The sequence below is a fragment of the Lampetra fluviatilis genome, chromosome 43 (genome assembly GCF_964198595.1).
Source record: "Lampetra fluviatilis chromosome 43, kcLamFluv1.1, whole genome shotgun sequence".
Taxonomy (NCBI): domain Eukaryota; kingdom Metazoa; phylum Chordata; class Hyperoartia; order Petromyzontiformes; family Petromyzontidae; genus Lampetra; species Lampetra fluviatilis.
Window position 1 is genome coordinate 9,417,369 of NC_136317.1, and position 21,300 is coordinate 9,438,668.

At 52.9% G+C, this 21,300-nt stretch overlaps 1 protein-coding gene across 4 annotated transcripts in view; it reads left to right on the top strand.

Moving 5' to 3' along the window:
- ACHE (acetylcholinesterase (Yt blood group)) overlaps window positions 1-20,742 on the top strand; it is a 74,307-nt gene extending 53,565 nt beyond the window's left edge. For 2 of the 4 annotated variants that reach the window (XM_078876329.1, XM_078876331.1), the window contains 4 exons: window positions 13,113-14,800; window positions 17,619-18,238; window positions 19,663-19,823; window positions 20,602-20,742. In XM_078876329.1, coding sequence (XP_078732455.1) covers window positions 13,862-14,800; window positions 17,619-18,238; window positions 19,663-19,823; window positions 20,602-20,729 — 1,848 coding nt within the window. In that variant the 5' untranslated portion in view covers window positions 13,113-13,861 and the 3' untranslated portion in view covers window positions 20,730-20,742. Of the gene's footprint in view, window positions 1-1,296; window positions 1,362-1,875; window positions 2,011-13,112; window positions 14,801-17,618; window positions 18,239-19,662; window positions 19,824-20,601 lie in introns of those variants that run through there. The other 2 variants (XM_078876330.1, XM_078876332.1) reach the window with 2 other exon arrangements.
- The last annotated feature ends 558 nt before the right edge of the window (window positions 20,743-21,300 follow it).

Below are 21,300 nucleotides of genomic sequence, written 5' to 3' on the forward strand. Positions count from 1 at the left end.
GTTTGAGTCCTCACTACCTATTCGGTCATGTTGCTGACTCTCAAGATGGAGTTCTTGATTGCCATCACGTCTGCAGGGAGAGAGAGCGAGCGAGTGAGCTACAGGCCATAATGGCCGCTCCCACCTTCACGGTGATCATCAGGGAGCACGCTAGCCTTCGTGATCTCCCCTCGGTTCGTCCTGATTATTTTTTTCACAATTTCACGTTAACTAGAAGATCATTCTTCCCTCTTTCTGTGCTCCCTCCTTTTCGCCGCCCCCCCATCTAGAGAGCAACATCTCCACCTGCTCCATCCGGTGAGGGCCTTGTCCCTCTATCGCAGTGAAACCGCTCCCTTTCTGGTACCCAGTGCAGTTAGTCGTCTACCTCAGTTTTCTTGTTTTTCTCAGTGATGCTATTGAGTTTGTGTTTATGGAGTCACGTGATATAAGTGCTAATGTCAGATTATGTTTTACAACTTTCCAACCAAGGTTGAAAGTGCTAATGCATCAGCAATGTTCATATGTATGTCCATATGTCTGTATCTCCGTACGCCTGAAAATCTCTCCATCCATCTGTCCATCTCTCCGTCTGTCTGAGCATCTCTATATCTGTCCATCTCTCTGCCTGTCTAACGATCTCTCTGTTTGTCTCTCCGTCGGTCTGTCTATCTCTCCGTCTGTCCATTTCTCTGTCCATCCAACCGTCTCTCCATCCGTCTGTCTGTTTGAGGTGGAGAGAGGGATTGAGGGTGGGGAGTTCGCGATAAATCATCATCATAAATCAAATTTATGATGTGCAGCTATAATTGCGATGTTCATTCGAGGACTTTGAGGCGTGGAGCCAGAGCTCAAAGTCCCTCATGTGGCAGCTTGAACCAGGTGAGATCCTAGACAGGTGATCGCCTGAACCGGTTAAACCATAAATGAGCTGCTGCTTGAAGGTGGATGATAGTGCCTGGATACTGCTGATGCTGCTGCTGCGGGATGAGTGCAGCAGTGGGAGGGAGTTTCAGATGGCCGCTGCTGCTACTGCAGCTTACGGAGAAACGCCGCTCAGCCAGGACGGTCCCGACTCTGGGCACGATGAACAGATTGTTGGACGATCTTTGTAGGATGAGGCGGTTTTGCCGTGGTCAGTGGAGTGAGAAGGGTGGAGGAGAGGTAAGGGCGGGAGACTTTGAGAGAGAGAGAGCTCCGTGGCACTGGATAGCGATGTTGCGCTGTGTCCATGATTTTGTTGACGGGATCAGTGCAATTATATTTGTGCAGCGCTGGAAGTTCCGTGGCCCACGCGTGACGCTGAAGACAGTGCGAGGACGCCATAGTTTTTTGAGCTGTGCCACTGATGCCCAAGTGTCGCTGGTATTGTAATGCTTAAGGTGAGTGCTGACAATGTTTCAAGCCAGAGAGTGTTGTGGTTGTAGTCAGCATTGGGCGGATGTGCCAAGAGACCCTGAGATGGCATTTGCCGCACTTATGCCTGTGTTGAGGATGTCATTGTCCCAGTGAGAACGTCGAGTCCACGGCGATTCCGAGGATTTTCAAACAATTTGAGAGGCCCAGGGCGGACCTGGCGATTAGTAGGTCCTGCGGGAGCAACGCTATGCTAAGCTGCTTACTGTGTAAGTGATGGCATTATATTTATAGGAAGTTATGTTGGCATTCAGGGGGACAGGGCAAGTTTTTTTTTTAAACGGTCGACCAAGATTAACCGATTGTATCGGAGTCTGCGAGCACCGCACGGGACGTCACCAGTGACGCCGCACATCGCCAGACCCCATCCGCGACTGCGGACGCGCCCCATGAATCTTATCTACGACATGACGGCGATGGCGTGAGTGTGACGTCGTCGCGGTGCGTCATCGTGCCGCGAAGGACGTTTCTTTCCTTGACGTCGTCGGCATATTTCGGCAGCTCCCGTAATCCGCCGTGCATGGCGGCAGAGGGGAAACACTTCGGGCAGCGGTAGACGACGGCGGTTCGTAGCAGCCGGGGCTCACGTGGAGTTAGCTGCAGGGGAATGCGGAGGTGCGTTTTTTTGTTTATGTTGTACAGACTTAACCGTGCTGATGTGACTTCCTCCTTTGACATTTTTTCTTATATAAAAAATAGGAAAACTATGCTAAAACATTTCACGCGATAGCCACGTGCGGCAGATTTAGGCAAACTTCGTCATGTGCAGATTTGCTGTGGATTACCGGGATCGCGCGGCTGATTCCCCCACTAATCCGCCGCATACTACGTCGACATTATCTTTCTTCCGTGGATCATACAACGAACCGCTGCGGTGCAGCGCAGGTGACAGGCTCGGCGGTCTGGCGTGATGCTGGCCACCCCCTCCTGTGCCATGCCGGCCTTCATAGGTGCTGCTACTCGCTAACAGCCTGTTTAGGCTATACGGGGGATCTTTGCCTTTCCTGTGTGCGTCTGCTCACTCACACAGTTGTTATAATGAACCTCCTGGACTTTGACCCGTACCCAAACCCAGCCCCAGGGAACCCAGTGGCCTGAACTCGCTCAGCCTAAATAAATAAATAACGCAGGGGCATGGGGGGAGGAAAGGCGGGGGGGGGGTATGAGTGGGGGGGGGTGACCGGGGGTAACTCCGCGTGTTGCATACACACGCAGGCCAGAAGCCACAGCAGCTGCAGCGCAGGCAAAGCCATTGAGCAGTGCGCAGGCGGTGAGGCTATAGCAACCCAGCCCCTGCCGGTCGCAGGGGGTCCAGGCTGACGCCGGATATTGGACACGTGGGTGGGGGGCGCTTAACTCCCGGCCACTGGGGGGCCCATGCTGTGGGTTCCTGGATGGTGCTGTGCGGCTCTGCCACTGTCAAAAACCCGTGTCGTTCGGCAGTGACCGCGGTGGTGCCTCCACTCGGCGTAGATTTTGCCAGGTGTCACGGTTCGTGATAACAGCCAACATGGGGCGCCACGGTAGCGAGATGTTAACTACCTCGCCTGGTATACAGGAGGTGAGTGAGCAACGTTCATACCACAGGGGGCAGTCGGTGTCGTTCGCAGCACAGGGCGGTGCAGCCAAACACATTGGTATTCTGCACTCCGCCCAATCACCACTGCCCAGCGTGGTGAAGTATGCTCAAATAACCCTCACTGCCCGCACGGCTTGCGGAGGCCCCTCATCCAGCAGTGGATTCAGCAGCGGATGGGGCGCCTTGCTGTTCGACATGTTAACTCCTTCGCCTGGTATGCAGGAGGTCGTGGGTTCGATCCCGACCCTGATGCCTGCTGTGTATTTGGAGTTTGCATGTCTCTTTCTCCCCGTGGTGGCGTGGATTCTTCTCCGGGTGCTCTATTTTTTCCCTCCACATTTAGAATAAACGTCACGCGTTTAAAGACTGTGGCTGCTATAAGCCACTTCGTTGAGCTATGATTCGTGGGAGAGAGAAGAGGAAAGAGAGAGAACGGGAAACTCAGAGGACAAGGACGGAAAATGAAACGGGAGCAAAGGGTCAGGAGAGATGAGGAGAGGGAGGAGGAAGAGGCTCCATCGAGGCCTCGATGCTGCTGCACGGTGGAGCAGCGACGTCTGTTCTCACATTGGGCGCGGGGAGAGGGGTTCAGAGTTGGGGATGGCCACACAGACGCCACGTGCTTTACAGGAAGCTTTGGCTCGTTGACATGCAGAGATTTAACTTGCAGCCGTTTTGACCAGTCGTCGGGCTTGTTTAACCAAACTTCACCAAGCTGGCCCGTGTGTGGGTTGGCGATGGGAGCCGGGGAATTGAACGACTCGCAGCTGGGCTGTGATCCTTGTTTGACTGGGGAGTGGATATCGCAGAGCAAGCTCTAGGAATTTAGGGGCCCATCTGCGGTTAAGTGTGGATAATTATTAGAATAATTTTCTGTACATCCTGGTGACTCCCCTTCTACCCCGTGCTCTTGCGCACGTAACAGGAGGGATTGATGTGCGGATAATTGGAGGATTTTGCGGATAATAGGAAGAGCGAGTATTGGGAGGAGTTTCACCCCGTATGAGTGCGTACGTGTGTGTCTGACCTTGTATGTGCGGTGGTCTCGCGGTTAGCGCGCTGCACATGGAACCCGCTGACCCGGTCCTGGGCCTACTCGGCCTCAAATGAGTAGCTGGTGCAGTGTGTAAACACGACCACTGGGGAGACAAATGCGGCCGGGCGTGGTGTTGGCCACCTACCCCCTAGTGTACCGTATTAAAGGCTATACGGGGGATATTTGTTTATTCGTGTGGTGTGTGTGCATGGGTCTCTCATTCACGAGCCCCACAAAACCCCCCGTGACGTCTGCAGGCCGCCTCCCCCCCCCCGTTCCTGACCGACGCACGTAGTTAGCGAACGCCTATTGAGGCCGCGTGGAAAACGCCGGTGGCCGCCCCTCCTGCATGCAGACGAATAACGACCCCCGTCCGTCCGCGCGCACTCACACAACCCCACACGGCCATTGCGATTCCGCACTGCCGCCAGGGGCCGCGGGCCAATGTACGCTCTGATTAAATGTTACTCTCGTCCCCGGCCCCCCCTTCCCCCTCCACCGTCCCTCACCACCGCCACCATTGCCGCCGTCCGCCGCCTTCCCACAAATCCCATCGGCTCCCCCCCCCCAACTCGTGTAATGTGTGCGTGTCCACATCGCGTCCTGTGGCATTCATCATCATCCAGTGGGGGGTGTAAGTGGTGGGGGGGGGGGCGACACGGCAGAGCCCCCCCCTCCCCCCACCACCATTCGTGCCGGATGGCACCAATGCTGGTACCAGCGGAAGCTCAGCTGAGGCTGGAGCTGCTTTAAAGGGCTTGGATGTGGGACGTTTGGTTCTTCCTGTTCTTGTCTTAATTGGACTTTCCCTCCGTTACGACTGACAGGTCACTGACTGGTCACTGACTGGTCACTAACAGGTCACGAGCCGTCAAGCCCCAGGACCGAGATGTCGCGTTTATGTAAAACGTCTCGGGTCAGCGGGCGCAATGTCGCGGGTAAAGAGAGTCCGCCACAGCCTCTGAGGCCAATGGCGATCTGAGTCTCCTCGAGATTTTTTTCAAGGAGCGCTCAGAATCACTCTCCGAAGGAGGGATCCCGCTCTGCCCCACACATTCTTGTGCTGTACCGCGTTTCCAAAGTCGACACCGCCCTCCTTCACCGACCCGCGTTGACCGGCGCGATGAAGTACGGTCGAAAGCAACCCCACGGCCCCCTACGGCCCAGGGAGGCCCTCGCTCATCCAGCAGTGGATTAGAAAGGGCTGTTCGTCTTGGCCATTCGCAGCACTCGTTCCGAGTAACTTTGACTCTGCAGTGTCCACTGAGGCGTCATCCTGACTGGACAAAAACACACCCCAGAGACCTGTGGGTATTGAAATTGACCCACGTCTGGCCTCCTATGACCTCTTGATAATTTTGTCAGTTCCGTTGTCAATGCCCGAGGCTCACAGAGCCAGACGAAGGCAGTGGCGGAATCCGTGCGGTGGGGTGTTTAATGCGCCAGTCGAGCCCTGCACGGGCTGGCTGGTGGCCACGCGAACGCTAATTCTGTGTAAATGTCAGTCTGTGCCGCGACACGAGAGGCATTAGAATTTCAAATGGGAACCTTTCCGTCAGACGTCAAAATTGGCGGTGTCCATGTGTGTGTGTGTTCGTGTGTGTCCATGCGTGTGTGTTTGTGCGTGCGTGTGTTCATGCGTGTGTTTGTGCCTGCGTGTGTGTGTGTCCATGCGTGTGTGTGTCCATGCGTGTGTGTGTGCGTGCGTGTGTGTCCATTCGTGTGTGTGTGCGTGCGTGTGTGTCCATGCGTGTGTGTGTGCGTGCGCGTGTCAGGGTGAGCGATGAGCGTGTCGGAGTGACGAGTGTTGGTGTGGGGAGCGGTGGCGTAGCGGTTCATGTACTCCGCTATGACCCAAGTTCGATTCACCACTCACGGTTAACATTGGCGACAGAGATGATCTGAGCCGGTCCTGTACCTTCACTAGGCCGGCTTAGCCTTAAAATGAGTACCTGCTGCAGTGTGCAAACATCGGCCCTGGGGGAGGTAAAGGCGGCCGGGCGTGGTGCTGGCCACCCACCCCCTTCGTGTGCCGTGCCGGCCTTCGTAAGTGCTGCTGCTCGCTAACAGCACTTGCAACCCATCAGCCTTTTAAAGGCCACACATGGGGGATCTTCGCCACTATCGTAAATCATCGCGCTCTCTCCAGGCGGAACTCAGTTAACTGGAATGCATTGCCGCGACTTGCTCCGTTCAGCCCACCCCCCCTCCCCCACGACTCCCTCGCACACAAAGAGTGCCCCTGGGGCATTTCTCGAACCCCCCCCGCCGTGCAGACATCACTCGAGGCAACACCCCAAAACCGTGTGCTCATCAATAATATCATTATTGTAGTAATAATAATTATATGGTTCTTTCGGTAAAGCCACGTATAAAGATAAAATAATAAATTAAATACTAGCATACGACGTTTCGATTGCAACACAAGCAATCGAAACGGCGTATGCTAGTATTTAATTTATTATTTTCTCTTTATACGTGACTTTACCGAAATAACCAAAGAGTAATTCCTGCAGTCACGAAAGCTCCAAATTAAGTAGTAATAATAATCTTAATTATACGTGCATGTGTGGTGGTGCTCGCTTAAACGCTAAGCGGATTTAAAGCGCATCTCATCTGAAAACATCCCAATGCCCTGCTTTGATCTATAGCCCAGGGGCGGTGATTGCTGCTGTGTGGTCTGGCCCAGGGCACCCCCAGTGGCAGCTGTCCCAGGACCGGTTCAAATAATTGTCACTGGTGTTGGCATTGGGTGGGAATCGAAATCGGGTCACCGGGTTCGTAGCTAACCAATGCTCTATCGCTCCCCACTCCCTTACTCACCCACTCCGATTAGCACGGTGATCTACGTACGGTGTGAAAAAAGTTCAACATATATATACTGACCAACCCATTCACTCACTCACCAACTCACCCACTCACTCACCCATTCACCCACTCACCCACAAGAGTTGCCGCCTGTCACCCACCCACTTGGGTGGTACCGAGATCTGGCACTGGTATTGACTGCTTTGTTGAACTGGATTGCAAGGGGACTGCACAGTTCTGGCGATAGCCCACGAGCTCACAGTGTCAGACTTCACTCTGTGGTGGAATAGGTGAGAGCAACCCTAGGTGGTGTATTCTGCTTCCACATCTCTGCCAGAGTTAACACCAGCGACCAGTGGTATCTATAGAGGTCCTTTTCCGAAAACTAGGTCAATGCGGCCTCAACAAGAGTGTCCGGTGCAGTGTGTGAGCACTCGTGCTGGGAACACAAAGGTAGCTGAACGTGGTGCTGGCTACATCACCCCCCACCCACCATTGTGTGCTGTGCCAGACTTATCATCATTAGCCTTTGTCTATCGACTGCTGGGTGAACTCATTAACATGTGTTTAGGAATCTACGTGTGTAATTCACACGTGTCCGTCCGTCATGCTCTGGATTCCCCCGGACGGCACGTTGGCGTGAGAAGCCAATGCACCACACTCTCTTGCTGGCGACACTCCCGGCAAAACTGTGTCCAAACGTTTGGGAATGTACAAAGCAAATTTGAGCGCCCCGGCGTCGCTTCATTGTAACCGACGAGCGTGCGCTGCTGAAGCGGCCCAAGCAAAGTGAAATTTGGTTGGGTCCAGATTCGGCGGGAGAAGCGGCATCACGCCAGCTCCCATTGCACCCGCAGCGGTTGTGGGCGTGGTTGTGGGTAGATTGCTTTTGCAGTTGTGGATATATAATGCGGTTATGGTTTGAATGTGCTTGTGGTTGTAATGTGGTTATGGCTGTGGCTTTAGAATGGGAGTCGTTGTGATTTAGAATGTGCTCATAGTTGTGATTACTCGCTCATGGTTGTGGTTATAATGTAGTCAGAGTTGTGGTTATAATGTAGTTGGAGTTACAATATGGTAATGGTTAAAATATGGTTAGCATGCAGTTATGATTGTGTGCTCATGGTTATGGTTAGAATGTGATTACGGTTGTGGATATAATGTCGTGGTTTTGGTGGCTGTGGTGATTATATTGCTTCGGTTGTGGTTATATTGTGGTTATAGTGCGGTGATTATAGTTGTGGTTATGTGGTGCTTATCCTTAGAATGTAGCGGTTGTGGTTACTTGGTAATGGTTGTGGTTATGTGATCATGGTTGTGGTTATAACGAGTGTATGTTGTAGTTATGTTCGGTTTAGTTGTGGTTATAATGTTGCTGTTATGTGTATGGTTACGTGGTTGTAGTTATGGTTATAATGGTTGTACAGCTGTTGTTAATATTTATGCACGTGGTGTTGATGATAGTAACGTTGTTAATGTAAAATCGTTTTTCGTGTTGCTGATATGTCATAGTGTGGGTGCTGATGTGTTGTCGATTGCAAAGTCAGCCAGCGAGTGTCATTGGAAAATGACGAGGAAGACATCCAAAGCGCTTTTGCACTTCACCAAAGTGATCTCCAGCGCAAATGGCAGCGTAAGCAACGAACGAAGCTGATTCGGGAGTGTTCGCACCGTTGCTGAGCATGGGCCCAATTGGCCCCACACGTCCGATGGCCAGCAACAAACGGCACTAATTAAGGTTGTAACATATACGTTTCTGGAATTGAGCGAGGCTATTATAAGAGATTGGGGGGGGAAGATGATGGTGGTGATGATGGGAGGATGGGGATTCAACAGTGGAGCGGTGCGAGGGAAGAAGCAGAAAGAGAAGTGAGGTGACCTGCAGTGTGGTGAGTGGATGGGTGAGCGTGTGGGTGAGAGTGTGATGAGCGGTAGTGCAGCAGTTAGCGCGTTGCACTTTTGATCCAAACCACCCGGAGTTTGATTCCCGCTCACGGCCAACACCACGTGACGATTATCTGATCCAGTCCTGGGCCTCCCCTCGGTTGATTCAGCCTCAAGAGTTTAATCATCGTCACTCAGGCGACGAAGGTGGCCAGACGTGGTGCTGGCCACTTGTGTGCCGTGCTGGCCATCATAGGTTAAGGCTATACGGGTGATCTTGATTTGAAGATGTCGTGACTGCAGGAATCCATACTCTTTGGTTCTTTCGGTAAAATCACGTCGGTATAAAAACAAATAAAATAATAATATATCACGACGTTTCGATCGCAACACAAGCAGTCGTCCTCAAGCGGAAAAAATAATCCAGCAGTGGGACTTCTGAACCAGCGAGAGAGCTGTTACAACAAGAGGTTATTTATGTGGCGATGGGCAAGCAAGCGGGGTCTGAGCTGGAAAGGAATTCCATCCCCGGACGCAAGCACGTCAGTTGTGTTAATGGGGGAGATTAGGGAAAGAGAGATTAGGGAGAGAGATTAGCATGAAATGAGCTTCCGTCGTGCATAAGAGTATCATTCGCGTATATGTGCACAACAGCAGTGTTAATGGGAGATTAGCATTATGTTGATGGGAGAGATTAGGCATGAACATTAGGGGGATTAGTAAGTTAATGTCATGTCTATGTCTAACACAAGCTGCGGCGCTGCCAACTGCGATGTGAGACTAGCGCGTCCATGCAAGGGAAACACCGCAACGGTGGTGGCGTCAGTGAGACACAAAGCCCATCACACAGCCAGAACCATCGGCACATCAAGTCTAAGGGAACAGAAGTGGCCATGTTAGTGAGACCCCAGCTCGTTAATGCAGAGGTACCTAAAAGGGCAATGCAACTCAGAGAGTCGGAGATAACAGTCAAACGGCAGGAAAGAATGGAAGCACCACAGCAAGTTACGACTTTGCTTGGTTAATGACGTCCTTCCAATGATTGCTCAGCTTATATCCAACTTCTCTGTTGAAATTGTCTCTGTGTTTATATATCTGGATAGCTTAATGGACAAATCTTTGATGGTAACCTGAAAGTTTGCAGAGTACATTGGTCTCGGAAAAAAACTATATCGTGCAAACCCACTGCATTATAACAATGATCAGTCACAGCAGAGGTATTGGTTCTGCCGTGTTTCAAATCTGCCTTGTGTTCGCAAACACGGTCCGAGACATGTCGTTTCGTTTCCCCAATGTAACTGCTGCCGCAGACGCAACTTAATTTGTAGACACCAGGGTATTGCATGTCAGGAATGACATCCTTCACAGATGGGATCAAATCACGGATTTTGTGTACTGTATTGAATCGGACCTGGATCTTGTGTTTGTTTAAGATTTTGGAAATCTTGCTGGTAACACCTGCTATGTATGGCAAGGTTATGGTTTTGATTGGGTCCTCATCTTGAGGGCTTGGTGTACGTGCTCAAGTTCACTGGCTAGGTGGCGCTGGTCGGAGATGCAGCGGGCCCTATGGTGTAGTGTTTTGATCAGGGAGTTCTTCTGGGCCGGATGGTGGTGGGAGTCAGGCTTTAGATAGGAATCTGTGTGGGTAGTTTTCCTGTAGACGATCAAAACAACCAGGAATGGTAGCTTGCCATCATTTTCCACTTCCATGGTGAATTTGATGGATAGGTGTATGGAATTGATGTGGTTGAAAAAATGGTTCAGTGCTGGCTGGCCATGTGGCCAGATGACGAAGGTGTCTTCTACGTATCTCTTCCACAGGGAAGGACGTAGGGTGGATGTCAAGATGGCATCTGTTTCAAATTTCTCCATGAAAACATTCGCTACCACTGGTGATAAGGGAGAACCCATAGGGGTACCTTCATTTTTTTTGTAGAATGTATCATTCCAGATGAAGTAAGTGTTGGTAAGGCAGTGCCTCACCAAAGTTGGTACATCAGGATCCAGTCCCTGTTGGACCAAGTCTTCAATGATTGCTATGGTGTCAGGTACAGGTACCTTGGTGAACAGAGAGACTACATCGAAGCTGACAAGCAAATCATCTGGAGACAGTGAAATGTCCTTGATTAGAGAAACCAAGTGAGCTGAATTAAGTACTGCTGAGGTGGTCTTGCCCGTGAATGGAAGCAGGGTCTCAGAGAGAAATTAGACCAGTTTGTAGGTAGGTGAGTTGATGGTAGAAACGATAGGACGGAGTGGAGTATCTTCTTTATGGATTTTTGGAAGACCATAACATCTGGGTGGTCTAGCAGCTGAAGGTTTTAGAGAGAGCTGGTCTTTCGATGCGATTATAGAAGTCGATTTAGTGATGATATTGGTGGTTTTTATAGCCAGGCGGTTGGTAGGATCTTTGTTGATTTTAGTATAACTGCCATCATTAAGAAGGTCATGGATGTTGTTGTTGTATGTGGTTTTATCCATGACGACCGTGACATTGCCTTTGTTGGCTGAAAGGATGACAATGTCACCTCTCTTTTTCAATTGAGCGAGTTCAGAGCGCTCGTCCCTGCTGATGTTACTAATAGGTTTCTTAGCCTTTTTGAGAATGGCGGCGATTTCAGATCTTGCCACGTCTGCTGGGATATGACCTAAACTTTTGAGGGCTACGTCAATCTGGGCAATGCTATCATTCACTGGGATGTGTTTGTGGGTGACTGCAAAGTCCAGCCCTCTAGCTAGTACCGATTTTAGGCTATCAAAATTGGGCTGTTACTCTGATTGATGACAATCTTGTTAAAATCTAACTTTTTAACGTGTGGATCTGGCTTATTTTTTGACAGGATGTTTTTATTTTAGCAATCAAGTTAACATGCCATTTAGTTGACATTGTCATGGCAGAAGAAACAGTCATGATATCTACAAGGTCCCAATCAGATGTGGACATTTTATCTGTTAATGCTAAGTGTGATTGTAAGAGACATTTGTCTAAATTATCAAGTTCGAAACGGAACAGTCTTATCCTCTCTGAGATTAGCGATAGGCTAGCTTTGAACAAGATCCGTTTAGCGTTAGGAGAAGTGACAGCAGCAGATGTAAGTGTAAATGCGATCGGTATTACCTTGCTCTCGTGGCATCTCTTGGGAAAGGTGAGCGACTCGATCATGTGAGCCTTCTTGTCTCGCAGTCTGTTAAAAGCTCTAACAGATGTGTGGAAACCCTCCCCATAGAGGCGGTTCAATCTTTAGTTTAACTGCCATTTTTAAGGCAGATTTGAAACACGGCAGAACCAATACCTCTGCAGTGGCTGATCATTGTTATAATGCAGTGGGCTCGCACAATATTGTTTTTTCCGAGACCAAGGTACTCTGCAAACCTTCGGGTTACTATCAAAGATTTGTCCAAGAAGCCATCCAGATATATAAACACAGAGACAATTTCAACTGAGGAGATGGGTATAAGCTGAGCAATCATTGGAAGGACGTCATTAACCAAGCAAAGTCATAACTTGCTGTGGTGCTTCCATTCTTCCCTGCCATCTGGCTGTTATCTCCGACTCTCTGAGTTGCATTGCCCTTTTAGGTACCTCTGCATTAACGAGCTGGGGTCTCACTAACATGGCCACCTCTGTTCCCTTAGCCTTGATGTGCCGATGGTTCTGGCTGTGTGATGGGCTTTGTGTCTCACTGGTGCGACCACCTTTGCAGTGGTTCTCTTGCGTGGACGCGCTTCCCTCTAACAGCGCAGTTGGCAGCGCCATTAACGTGCTAATCCCCCTAATCTCCCTACCTAATCTTTCCCATCAACATAGTGCTAATCTCCCATTAACACTGCTGCTGTGCGCATATGCGGGGACGATACTCTTATTCGGCGACGAAAGCTCATTTCATGCTTATCTCTCTCCCTAATCTCTCTTTACCTAATCTCCCCCATTAACACAACTGACGTGCTTGCGTCCGGGGATGGAATTCCTTTCCAGCTCAGACCCCGCTTGCTTGCCCATCGCCACATAAATAACCTCTTGTCGTAACAGCTCTCTCGCTGGTTCAGCAGTTCTACTGCTGGATATTTTTTTCCGCCTGAGGACGACCCCTTGTGTTGCGATCAACACGTCGTGATATATTATTTTTTGTTTTATTTTTATACCTACGTGACTTTACCAAAAGAACCAAAGAGTATGCGGGTGATCTTTGTCTTTGTGTGGGTTTGAAGTGGGTGGGTTCGTGAGTGTGTGGTTAAGTGAGTGAGTGGGTGAGTGAGCGCGTCGCGGTGGTTGAGTGCACGTGCACTCAGTGTTACTGTCGAGCGGTCATCTCCCGTCACCTCCCCTCACCCTTTTCCTTTCCCTTCTCCCCCCTCTCCCACGCTCACCTCACCCCCCCCCCCCCACCCATCTCTGTGGTTGCGCAGGACCCGGGTGACCGCAAGCCGCGACGCTGGGAGTCGAGACGTTCATCGTCGTGCCTGGAACTGAACCGAAAACATTGGAGAGGCGTTCCGGATCTCTTGCGCCGCTGTGGGGACACGCGTCCGGGCAGGCTCGGGTGGTCGCCCGCTGGCGTCTGCAGCCTCACGGGGCCGCCACAGGCTTCACTCGGCGGCGACGCCGGCGAGCCGGGGTGGGGCAGCGGGGAAGGGCTCTTCGTGTCGCCGCTCGTGACGGCCAGAAGATCGTCCCGACAAGTCGTCCGATACTCCTGTGACCGCCAAACGGGGCGTGCGCGTGAGCGCCAGAGCAGACACGAGTGCATTGTTGTTGACCGTACGCTTGCAACGCGCTGGTTCTTGCTTCGTCGCAAAGGCAATTTAACCAAATTGCAGCAGCTTTATCCTCCTCAAAGCAAAGTATAATCACATTCGAACCAAATTAAATTTTATTGACCAAATTCTCGTCCTATTTATTTGAACCACATTTATATAGATATTATGTTATTGTCATTTGAACCTTAACACTGTGAATTGTAATACCGTCTCATCGAACCTGATATCGACAAAAAATACCAAACCTCGCCTCGCCAAACCTCACGCAGCTCAATCCCATCGAACCTCCCCAAAAATCCAACATTCGACCGATCCCACCGTCTCCCGCCCCGGTGTCGCTCCAACAAAGAGTGGGCCCGGCAGTCTCGCCGCGTCGCTCCTCATCCTCCTCCTGCACGATGCCTCCCCCGTCTCTTACGACTCCGCCGTTGCTGCCGCTGCTGCCGCTGCTGCCCTTGCCGCCGCTGCTGCTGCTCCTGCTGCTGTGCGCATCGCCGTGCCCGGCATCCCAGCAGCAGCACGATGAGCGCGAGCTGTTCGCGGTGACGCGCGCCGGCCGCGTCATGGGCCGCCGCGCGCCCGTCCTCACCGGCTCCGTCGTCGTCTTCTCGGGCGTCCCCTACGGCGAACCCCCGGAGGGCGAGCGCCGCTTCCTGCCCCCGGAGCCGCGCAAGCCTTGGCCTGGCACCCTGCGCGCCACGCAGCCGCCCCACTCGTGCTTCCAGTACATGGACATGGCCTTCCCGGGATTCTGGGGCACGGAGATGTGGAACGCCAACACGCCCATGAGCGAGGACTGCCTGATGCTCACGCTCTGGGTGCCCTCGCCGCGCCCGCGCAACGCCAGCGTCATGGTGTGGATCTACGGCGGCGGCTTCGTCTACGGCACCTCGTCGCTGGACGTCTACGATGGCAAGTACCTGGCCTACAGCGAGGGTGTCGTGGTGGTTTCCATGAACTACCGCGTGGGCGCCCTCGGCTTCTTGGCTCTGCCCGGCAGCGCCGAGGCGCCGGGCAACGCGGGCCTCTTCGACCAGCAACTGGCGCTGCGCTGGGTGCACGAGAACGCGGAGGCGTTCGGCGGCAACCCGGCGTCGGTGACGGTGTTCGGCGAGAGCGCCGGCGCCGCATCCGTGGGGTTGCACGTGCTGTCACCGCGGAGCCGGCGCTATGTGACGCGCGCCATCATGCAGAGCGGCGCGCCCAACGCGCCCTGGGTGACGATCAGCGACGAGGAGGCGCGCCGGAGGGCGCGGGCGCTCGCCGCCGCCCTCTCCTGCCCCACGGGGGACGATGCGGAGCTGGTGCGCTGCCTGCACTCGTGCCCGCCGCAGCAGGTGGGGGCAGGGGCAGGGGGTGAGGGGGGAGGGGGGATGGGAGGACGTCACGGGGGGGGGGGGGGACGGTTCACCGTTTGTGGGGAGCTGGTTTGTATGGTCGCTGGATATATGTGAACTCTGCCCTAGTTCCGGCCACCGACGATGCTGGATGTGTAAATACCAGCGAAACGTCACAGTACTCAAATTGTAAATGTTGTGGTGGCAGCATTACACGTTGACATCATTGTTATGATTTCGAGATATTGTGGGTTTACTCTCCAACACATCGGTGTGTTGGAGTAGTAACTAATTGTTCATGTGACAAGCCTTACTCATTGGCTGTGTCGGGTGGTGGTGGTGGAACGACATTTAATATTTACGTGATCCAACCCAACCCAACATAAACATTATGATGAAAACCATAAACGTCACGATTTATTTAACTTTTTTTTCTTTAAATATTTAAATAGGAGCCCAGTACAGAGCACAAACCGTGTCGTGGGGAGGCGGTTGTACAGAAACTCCGCGGATACAAGTCCCGAACCCCCCCCCCCCATGCAACCGAGTTTTGAGAAGGGGGGGGGGTAGAGTGGTTGCAGTGCCCCACCGAGTGGGTGAAGCAACGCACCAAGAGACCCGGCATGAGGCACAGACCGTGGGAGGGGTGGGGAGGTGTGGGGAGGTGTGGTGGTTGCAAAAACTGTGCAGACTAAAGGCCCGGGTCCCAAAGATGGTGGAGGAGAACTGGGCAAAGTCAAAGATCCCCCGTATAGACTGAACAGACTGTCGGAGCAAGTGCTGTTAGCGAACTCCTATAAAGGCCGGCACACGAGGGGGTGGGTGGTCAACACCATGCCTGGCCGCTATTTCCTCCTGACCGGTGATGATTACACACCGCACCAGGTACTCATTTGAGGCTTATTCGACCTCGGGGAGGCCTAGGACCAGTTCAGATTATCGTCACCGGTGTTGGCCGTGAGCGGGAATTGAACTCGGGACGCCCCACACACACACGCGGGGGCTGCGAGCAGGAGACTGTTGGAGCACAGTGCTCAGGGGGAGTCGTAGTGTAGGGGTTAGCGTACCGCTGCGCTACAAACCCGGCGACCCGCTCACACCAGTGACGATTATCTGAACCCGTCCTGGTCCTACTCTAGGTCGACTCAGCCTTATATAAGTACTTGGTGTGTAAACATCAAGGGGAGAGGGACACAAGTAGGGGGGGACCGACACGCACCGAGTGAACTTATTGTCGACAAAAGTTCCGCGGGGCTGTGATTGACTACACAGCAATCCCTCGCCAACCGCGGGGGTGAGGTTTACTGAAAACCCCGGTGGTTCGTGAGGAACTGCTGTCCTGTCTATCCCCATAGGGGGAGGAGGGGGGGTGGCGAGGGGTGGACCTTATTGTACTCCCCTCATATGGAGGGCGGGGAGACCAGGCTTCATCCTAGCTAGGTCTCTTGCAGGTGGAGCCTGAGACTCTTTCCTCGTCTCGTGTCAGTTCTCAGGCCGACTAAACAAATAGATTAAACAATTTTGTTTTACTCATGCTGGCTGGTTGGCTCGAGCGTGCGTCGCTCTCATTGGCCGAGCGAATGCCAAAAACAGCAGTGGCTTCTGGGTGCGTTTGCCTCTTCTCGTAAGAGCTTTGTAGAATTTTTAGGATTTTCTTCGTTATTTATTTTTGAGTACAAAAGTTTTCTCAAGGACGTTCCGCCTTCGTCTTGTGCTCAATCCACGCTGTCGCTCTCTCTCTCTTCTCGCCCGTCCCCCTTCACTGGAACAAACTTCCCCTCCACATTAAACAGTCGCCTTCGCTCACTAGTTTCCGCTCCTCACTCGAAACTCACTTCTTGTTCCCGAGATCACCCCACGACCCCCTTATTCTCCCCCTTATAACCATCACCGTTACTTTTCCCTCTTCATATTCCCTTTCCCCATTCATTCAATCCATTCATCATCGTTTACTGTTATCAATTTTGCTTTAAATGAATTCACACATCACAGATTTGCCCCCATCGCCTCCTCACATCTATTTTATTCACCTCATCTCCAATATTACATTCATATGTAACATTATTAATTATCTGTAAATTGCCTTGGTTAATGCACTATATAAATGCAGTTGAGATAAGATAAGAGAATCCACATTTGAAGCAGTCACTGGTGGTCTCATGTGCCCAGTCGGCGCTGGGGTCACCCCCCTCCGATCACGATGCAATGCGTGTGACAACCCAGAGCAAATTCCGTGTACAGACACGTAGAGCACGCGTGCAGTGTGTTGTTATTCTGGCAAAGCGGCGATCGCACAAGGGGTGTTTGGCTGTTCGTCACCACTCACAAAACAGAATAATTAATCTTGCAGGAGAATCCAATTACTCTATTTGAGGAGGGTACCTCTAAATTAGATTTTTTTAAGATGTTGTTTTCAACCAATTAATGGGCGTGAAACCAGAGCACCCAGAGACAACCCACGCCTTGTGTGAGGGAGCAACGCTCTACCCCACACAGAAGCGACAGATGATGTCAGTGCACACTTTGCTGTACGGCCTGGCGGCGAGCTAGGGTATGGCTCCTCGACGCCCACGGGAAGGGAGTTTCACAACCATCTGTGCGTGATCCACCAACCCTAGCCACTGCCTCCACAGATGTGATCGGCTCTGCCGCTGGGTGGTGCAACGTTCTAGCAAAGCAATTGACGTGATACCTACACGGCGATCTGACCAACAATAAATCAACTCGCACAGCTGGTTGCGCTTTGTCAACAAAGGGGCGCCGTGTAAAAATAAGTCGTTATTCTCGTTAATGAACAACGCCGAACCCCGTGGCGCAGATCATCGACAACGAATGGAGCGTGATTGGTGTGACGAGCGTCTTCCGCTTCCCGTTCGTGCCGGTGGTGGACGGCGACTTCATCGCCGAGGCGCCGTCCACGCTGGTCGACCGCGGCGCGTTCAACCACACGGACCTGCTGGTGGGCGTCAACCTCAACGAGGGCTCCTTCTTCCTCGTCTACGAGGTGCCGGGCTTCAGCAAGGACGCCGACAGCCTGATCACACGCGAGCAGTTCCTGCAGGCCATCGGCATGTGCCTGCCGTACATCAGCGACCTGGGCCGCGACGCCGCCGTGCTGCAGTACACGGACTGGAACGACGAGCACAACCGCGTGAAGAACCGCGACGCGCTCGACGCCATGGTGGGCGACCTGAACGTGGTATGCCCCGTGCAGGAGGCCGCCCGGGTCCACGCGGCCCGTGGCGGCGCCGTCTATGTGTACCGCTTCGAGCACCGTGCCTCCAACATGGCGTGGCCCGAGTGGATGGGCGTCGTGCACGGCTACGAGATCGAGTTTGTGTTTGGTCTGCCCGTCGACCAGGGCCTCAACTACACGGCCGAAGAGCTTGCGCTCAGCCGAAACATCATGCGCTACTGGGCCAACTTCGCCAAGACCGGGTGAGAAGAGGAAACGCGTGGGGTGTGCGGGTGGAACGGAGTAGTGGGGCGCCGCGGTGGCTAGGAGATGGCAACTACCTCGCCTGGTATGCAGGAGGTTGTGGGTCCGATCCGGACCTTGACGCCTGCTGCTGTATATTTGGAGTTTGCATGTTTTCCCCATAGTCGCGTGGATTTTTCTCTAGATCCTCCGGTTTTTCCCTCCACATTTAAAATCAACATCAAGCGTTTAGAGTATTTGGCTGCTATTTCCACGTGATGATCAGCCACTTTCGTGGAGCAAGCATTTGTTGGCTGTGTTGCGTTCTGAAACAGAGCTATATATAGCTCAGTGGACCTTACTTGGTAAAATATTTTTTTTTGTTTTTAAATAGTGGGGGGGCAGGCGATGCTCGTGGGGTTTGACGCATGGGAGGTTTTACCGGTGACTTTGCGGCTCGTAATGCGCAGTGCGTACGCAAAGTGATGCCAACTCCACAATAATAATGATGACGATGATCATAATTGCAACTTGTAAGGCTGCATGTGACGGCTACCGCACGGTACTGGGTCACTCCCGACAGAGAGAGAGATGCACCAGGAGGAAGAACCACGGACGAGCGGGAGGCAGTAGCCAGCCAGGCGGTGGGCTCGCGCTACCAATTGCCCAAGCTCTGTGGTTCCCTACATATTAAAGACATTAGCAGCCAATTACTGAGTGTTTATACACGTGGGAGGAAATACGCATGCGAAGGGGCAACACTTACGGAAGGAACAGATTATATTCCTATTATCCCACAGTTTTCTGTAACCACATTCTCCTGGCGAGCCAGGGTATGGCTCCTCATTGACGCTGGCATGGAAGGGAGTTTATTAACGTCCACCAACCCCTCACTGCTGCTGCTGCCTCCACAGTAGCTGGATTCGAGGCAGCCACACGTGCAGCAACACTGCTGCCCGACTGTGTTAACGCAATTCTTCCCATCTCGTTTCGATATGACGTACGAGTGAAAATGCACGCGTCCGCACGCTCGAAATGGTGCATCCTATTGGCAACCAGATTCAGAACACAATGCGTCAAACAGACGCAGACTAATTTAACACGTAGGCTTTCGCGACCAATATTATTCACGATAACAAAAAGTATGTTCGTGTAAGATCGTCAGGTGATTGCCAGAATCGTGTTTCCGGCCTTAAACAGAGTGAGGTGATGCCATTGCTGTGCACCCACAAGCGCAAAGATCCCAGTGAGGGGTGGGGGGGCGGTTAATGCTTCACATTTAGTCCAATTTGTTACGCCAACCTGTAAATATGCAATACATGCTACCGGTTGGGTTACGCACAGCTCCTCAGCGTAACACCGGCACACAGCGATCGTTGAAACATCCCCCGCGTCTCTCGGTGCGTGTGCCTGCCCTCCCCCTTCCCCCCACCGCGCCCCCCAGGAATCCGGCTGGACTGGGGGGCACGGAGTGGCCCACCTTCTCTGCGGAGAACCCCCAGATCATGGCCCTGGGGGGGTTCTCTGCGCGTGTGCAGACGGGGCTCCGCTCGCAGCAGTGCGCCTTCTGGAACCGCTTCATGCCCAAGCTCATGCAGAGCACCGGTGCGGACACGTGCGTGTGTGCATGTGTGTGTGCGTGTGTGCATGTGTGTGTGAGAGTTAATGTGCTATGAATCCAGCCGCTCGAGTTCGATTCCCGCTCACGGCCAACACCAGTGACGATTGTCTGAACTGGTCCTGGGCCTCCCCTAGGTCGACTCAGCCTCAAATGAGTACCTGGTGCGGTGTGTAAAATCATCGCCACTGGGGAGACAAAGGTGGCCGAGCGTGGTGCTGGCCACCCACCCCCTCGTGTGCCATTCCAGCCTTCATAGGTTCTCGCTAACAGCACTTGCCCTAACAGTATGTTAAGCCTATGCAGGGGATCTTTGTTTTTCTCTTTTTGTGTGTGTGTGAGGGGAGTGGTAGTGTAGCGGTTAGCGTGCTGTACTACGTATCCGGTGACCCTAATTCGATTCTCCTCACGGCCCATAGTAGTAACGATTATCTGAACTGGTCCTGGTCCTCTCCTCGGTGCGGTGTGTAAACATCGTCACTCAGGAGAAAAAGGCTATGGCCGGGCGTGTTGTTGGCCACCCACCTCCTCGTGTGCTGTGCCGGCCCTCATAGGTGCTCACTGACAGCTTTGGTTAGCATGCTGCGCTACGAACCTGGCGACCTGAGTTCGATTCCCGCTCACGGCCAATATCAGTGAAGATTATCTGAACCAGTCTTGGGCCTCCTGTAGGTGCTACTTGCCGAACAGCACTTGTCCAACAGTCCGTTAAAGGCTACGCGGGGTGTGGGAGGGGACCTTTGCCTTTGCGTGTTTTTCCCACAGCCACGCTGGACGAGGCCGAGCGCCAGTGGAAGGAGGAGTTCTCCCGCTGGAGCGGCTACATGCTGGACTGGAAGTCGCACTTCGACCACTTCAGCTCCAAGCGAGAGGAGTGCGCGCGTGGCCTGTGAGGCGTCTCGATGAGGGGGACGGCTGGGGGGGGGGGGGGTGGGGGGAGATCAATAACATTGTTAACATCATCATCAGAATCGTCGTCAGCGACATCACCATCAGTGTGATCGTCGATATACTACGACTATTATTTGTCTTTCCCCCGCACCTCTGATTGGCGCCGGTGGCTACGTACGGTGCGGCAGAAGTTCGACACACGCATGTACGTCATTAGTGTCATCATTGGCAGCGGTAGCAACAGACCCATCAGAGTGAGCTGCCTCTCAAACGAGCAGTCCCCCTAAACATAGATTCGCTCGAACCACGGGCGTCGCCGCGGATTAGTTGGTGTGACGTCCGCAGCCACGAGGGGCCGCTATGCTCCTCGTGTTTGAGTGAATACGCAACCCCTCCCCCCATCCGAACTGCGACGGATCAGCGAAGCGCTACGCGGGAGGGTCGTGACGTTCCCTGCGGTGGATGAACCCACAGAGCATTACCGATTTTATCCACCCTGGGGGGATGAGGAGGACGATGATGGAATGAGTTGATTCCCAGCTGGGGAATGATAACTCGCGACGTTCTGATTGT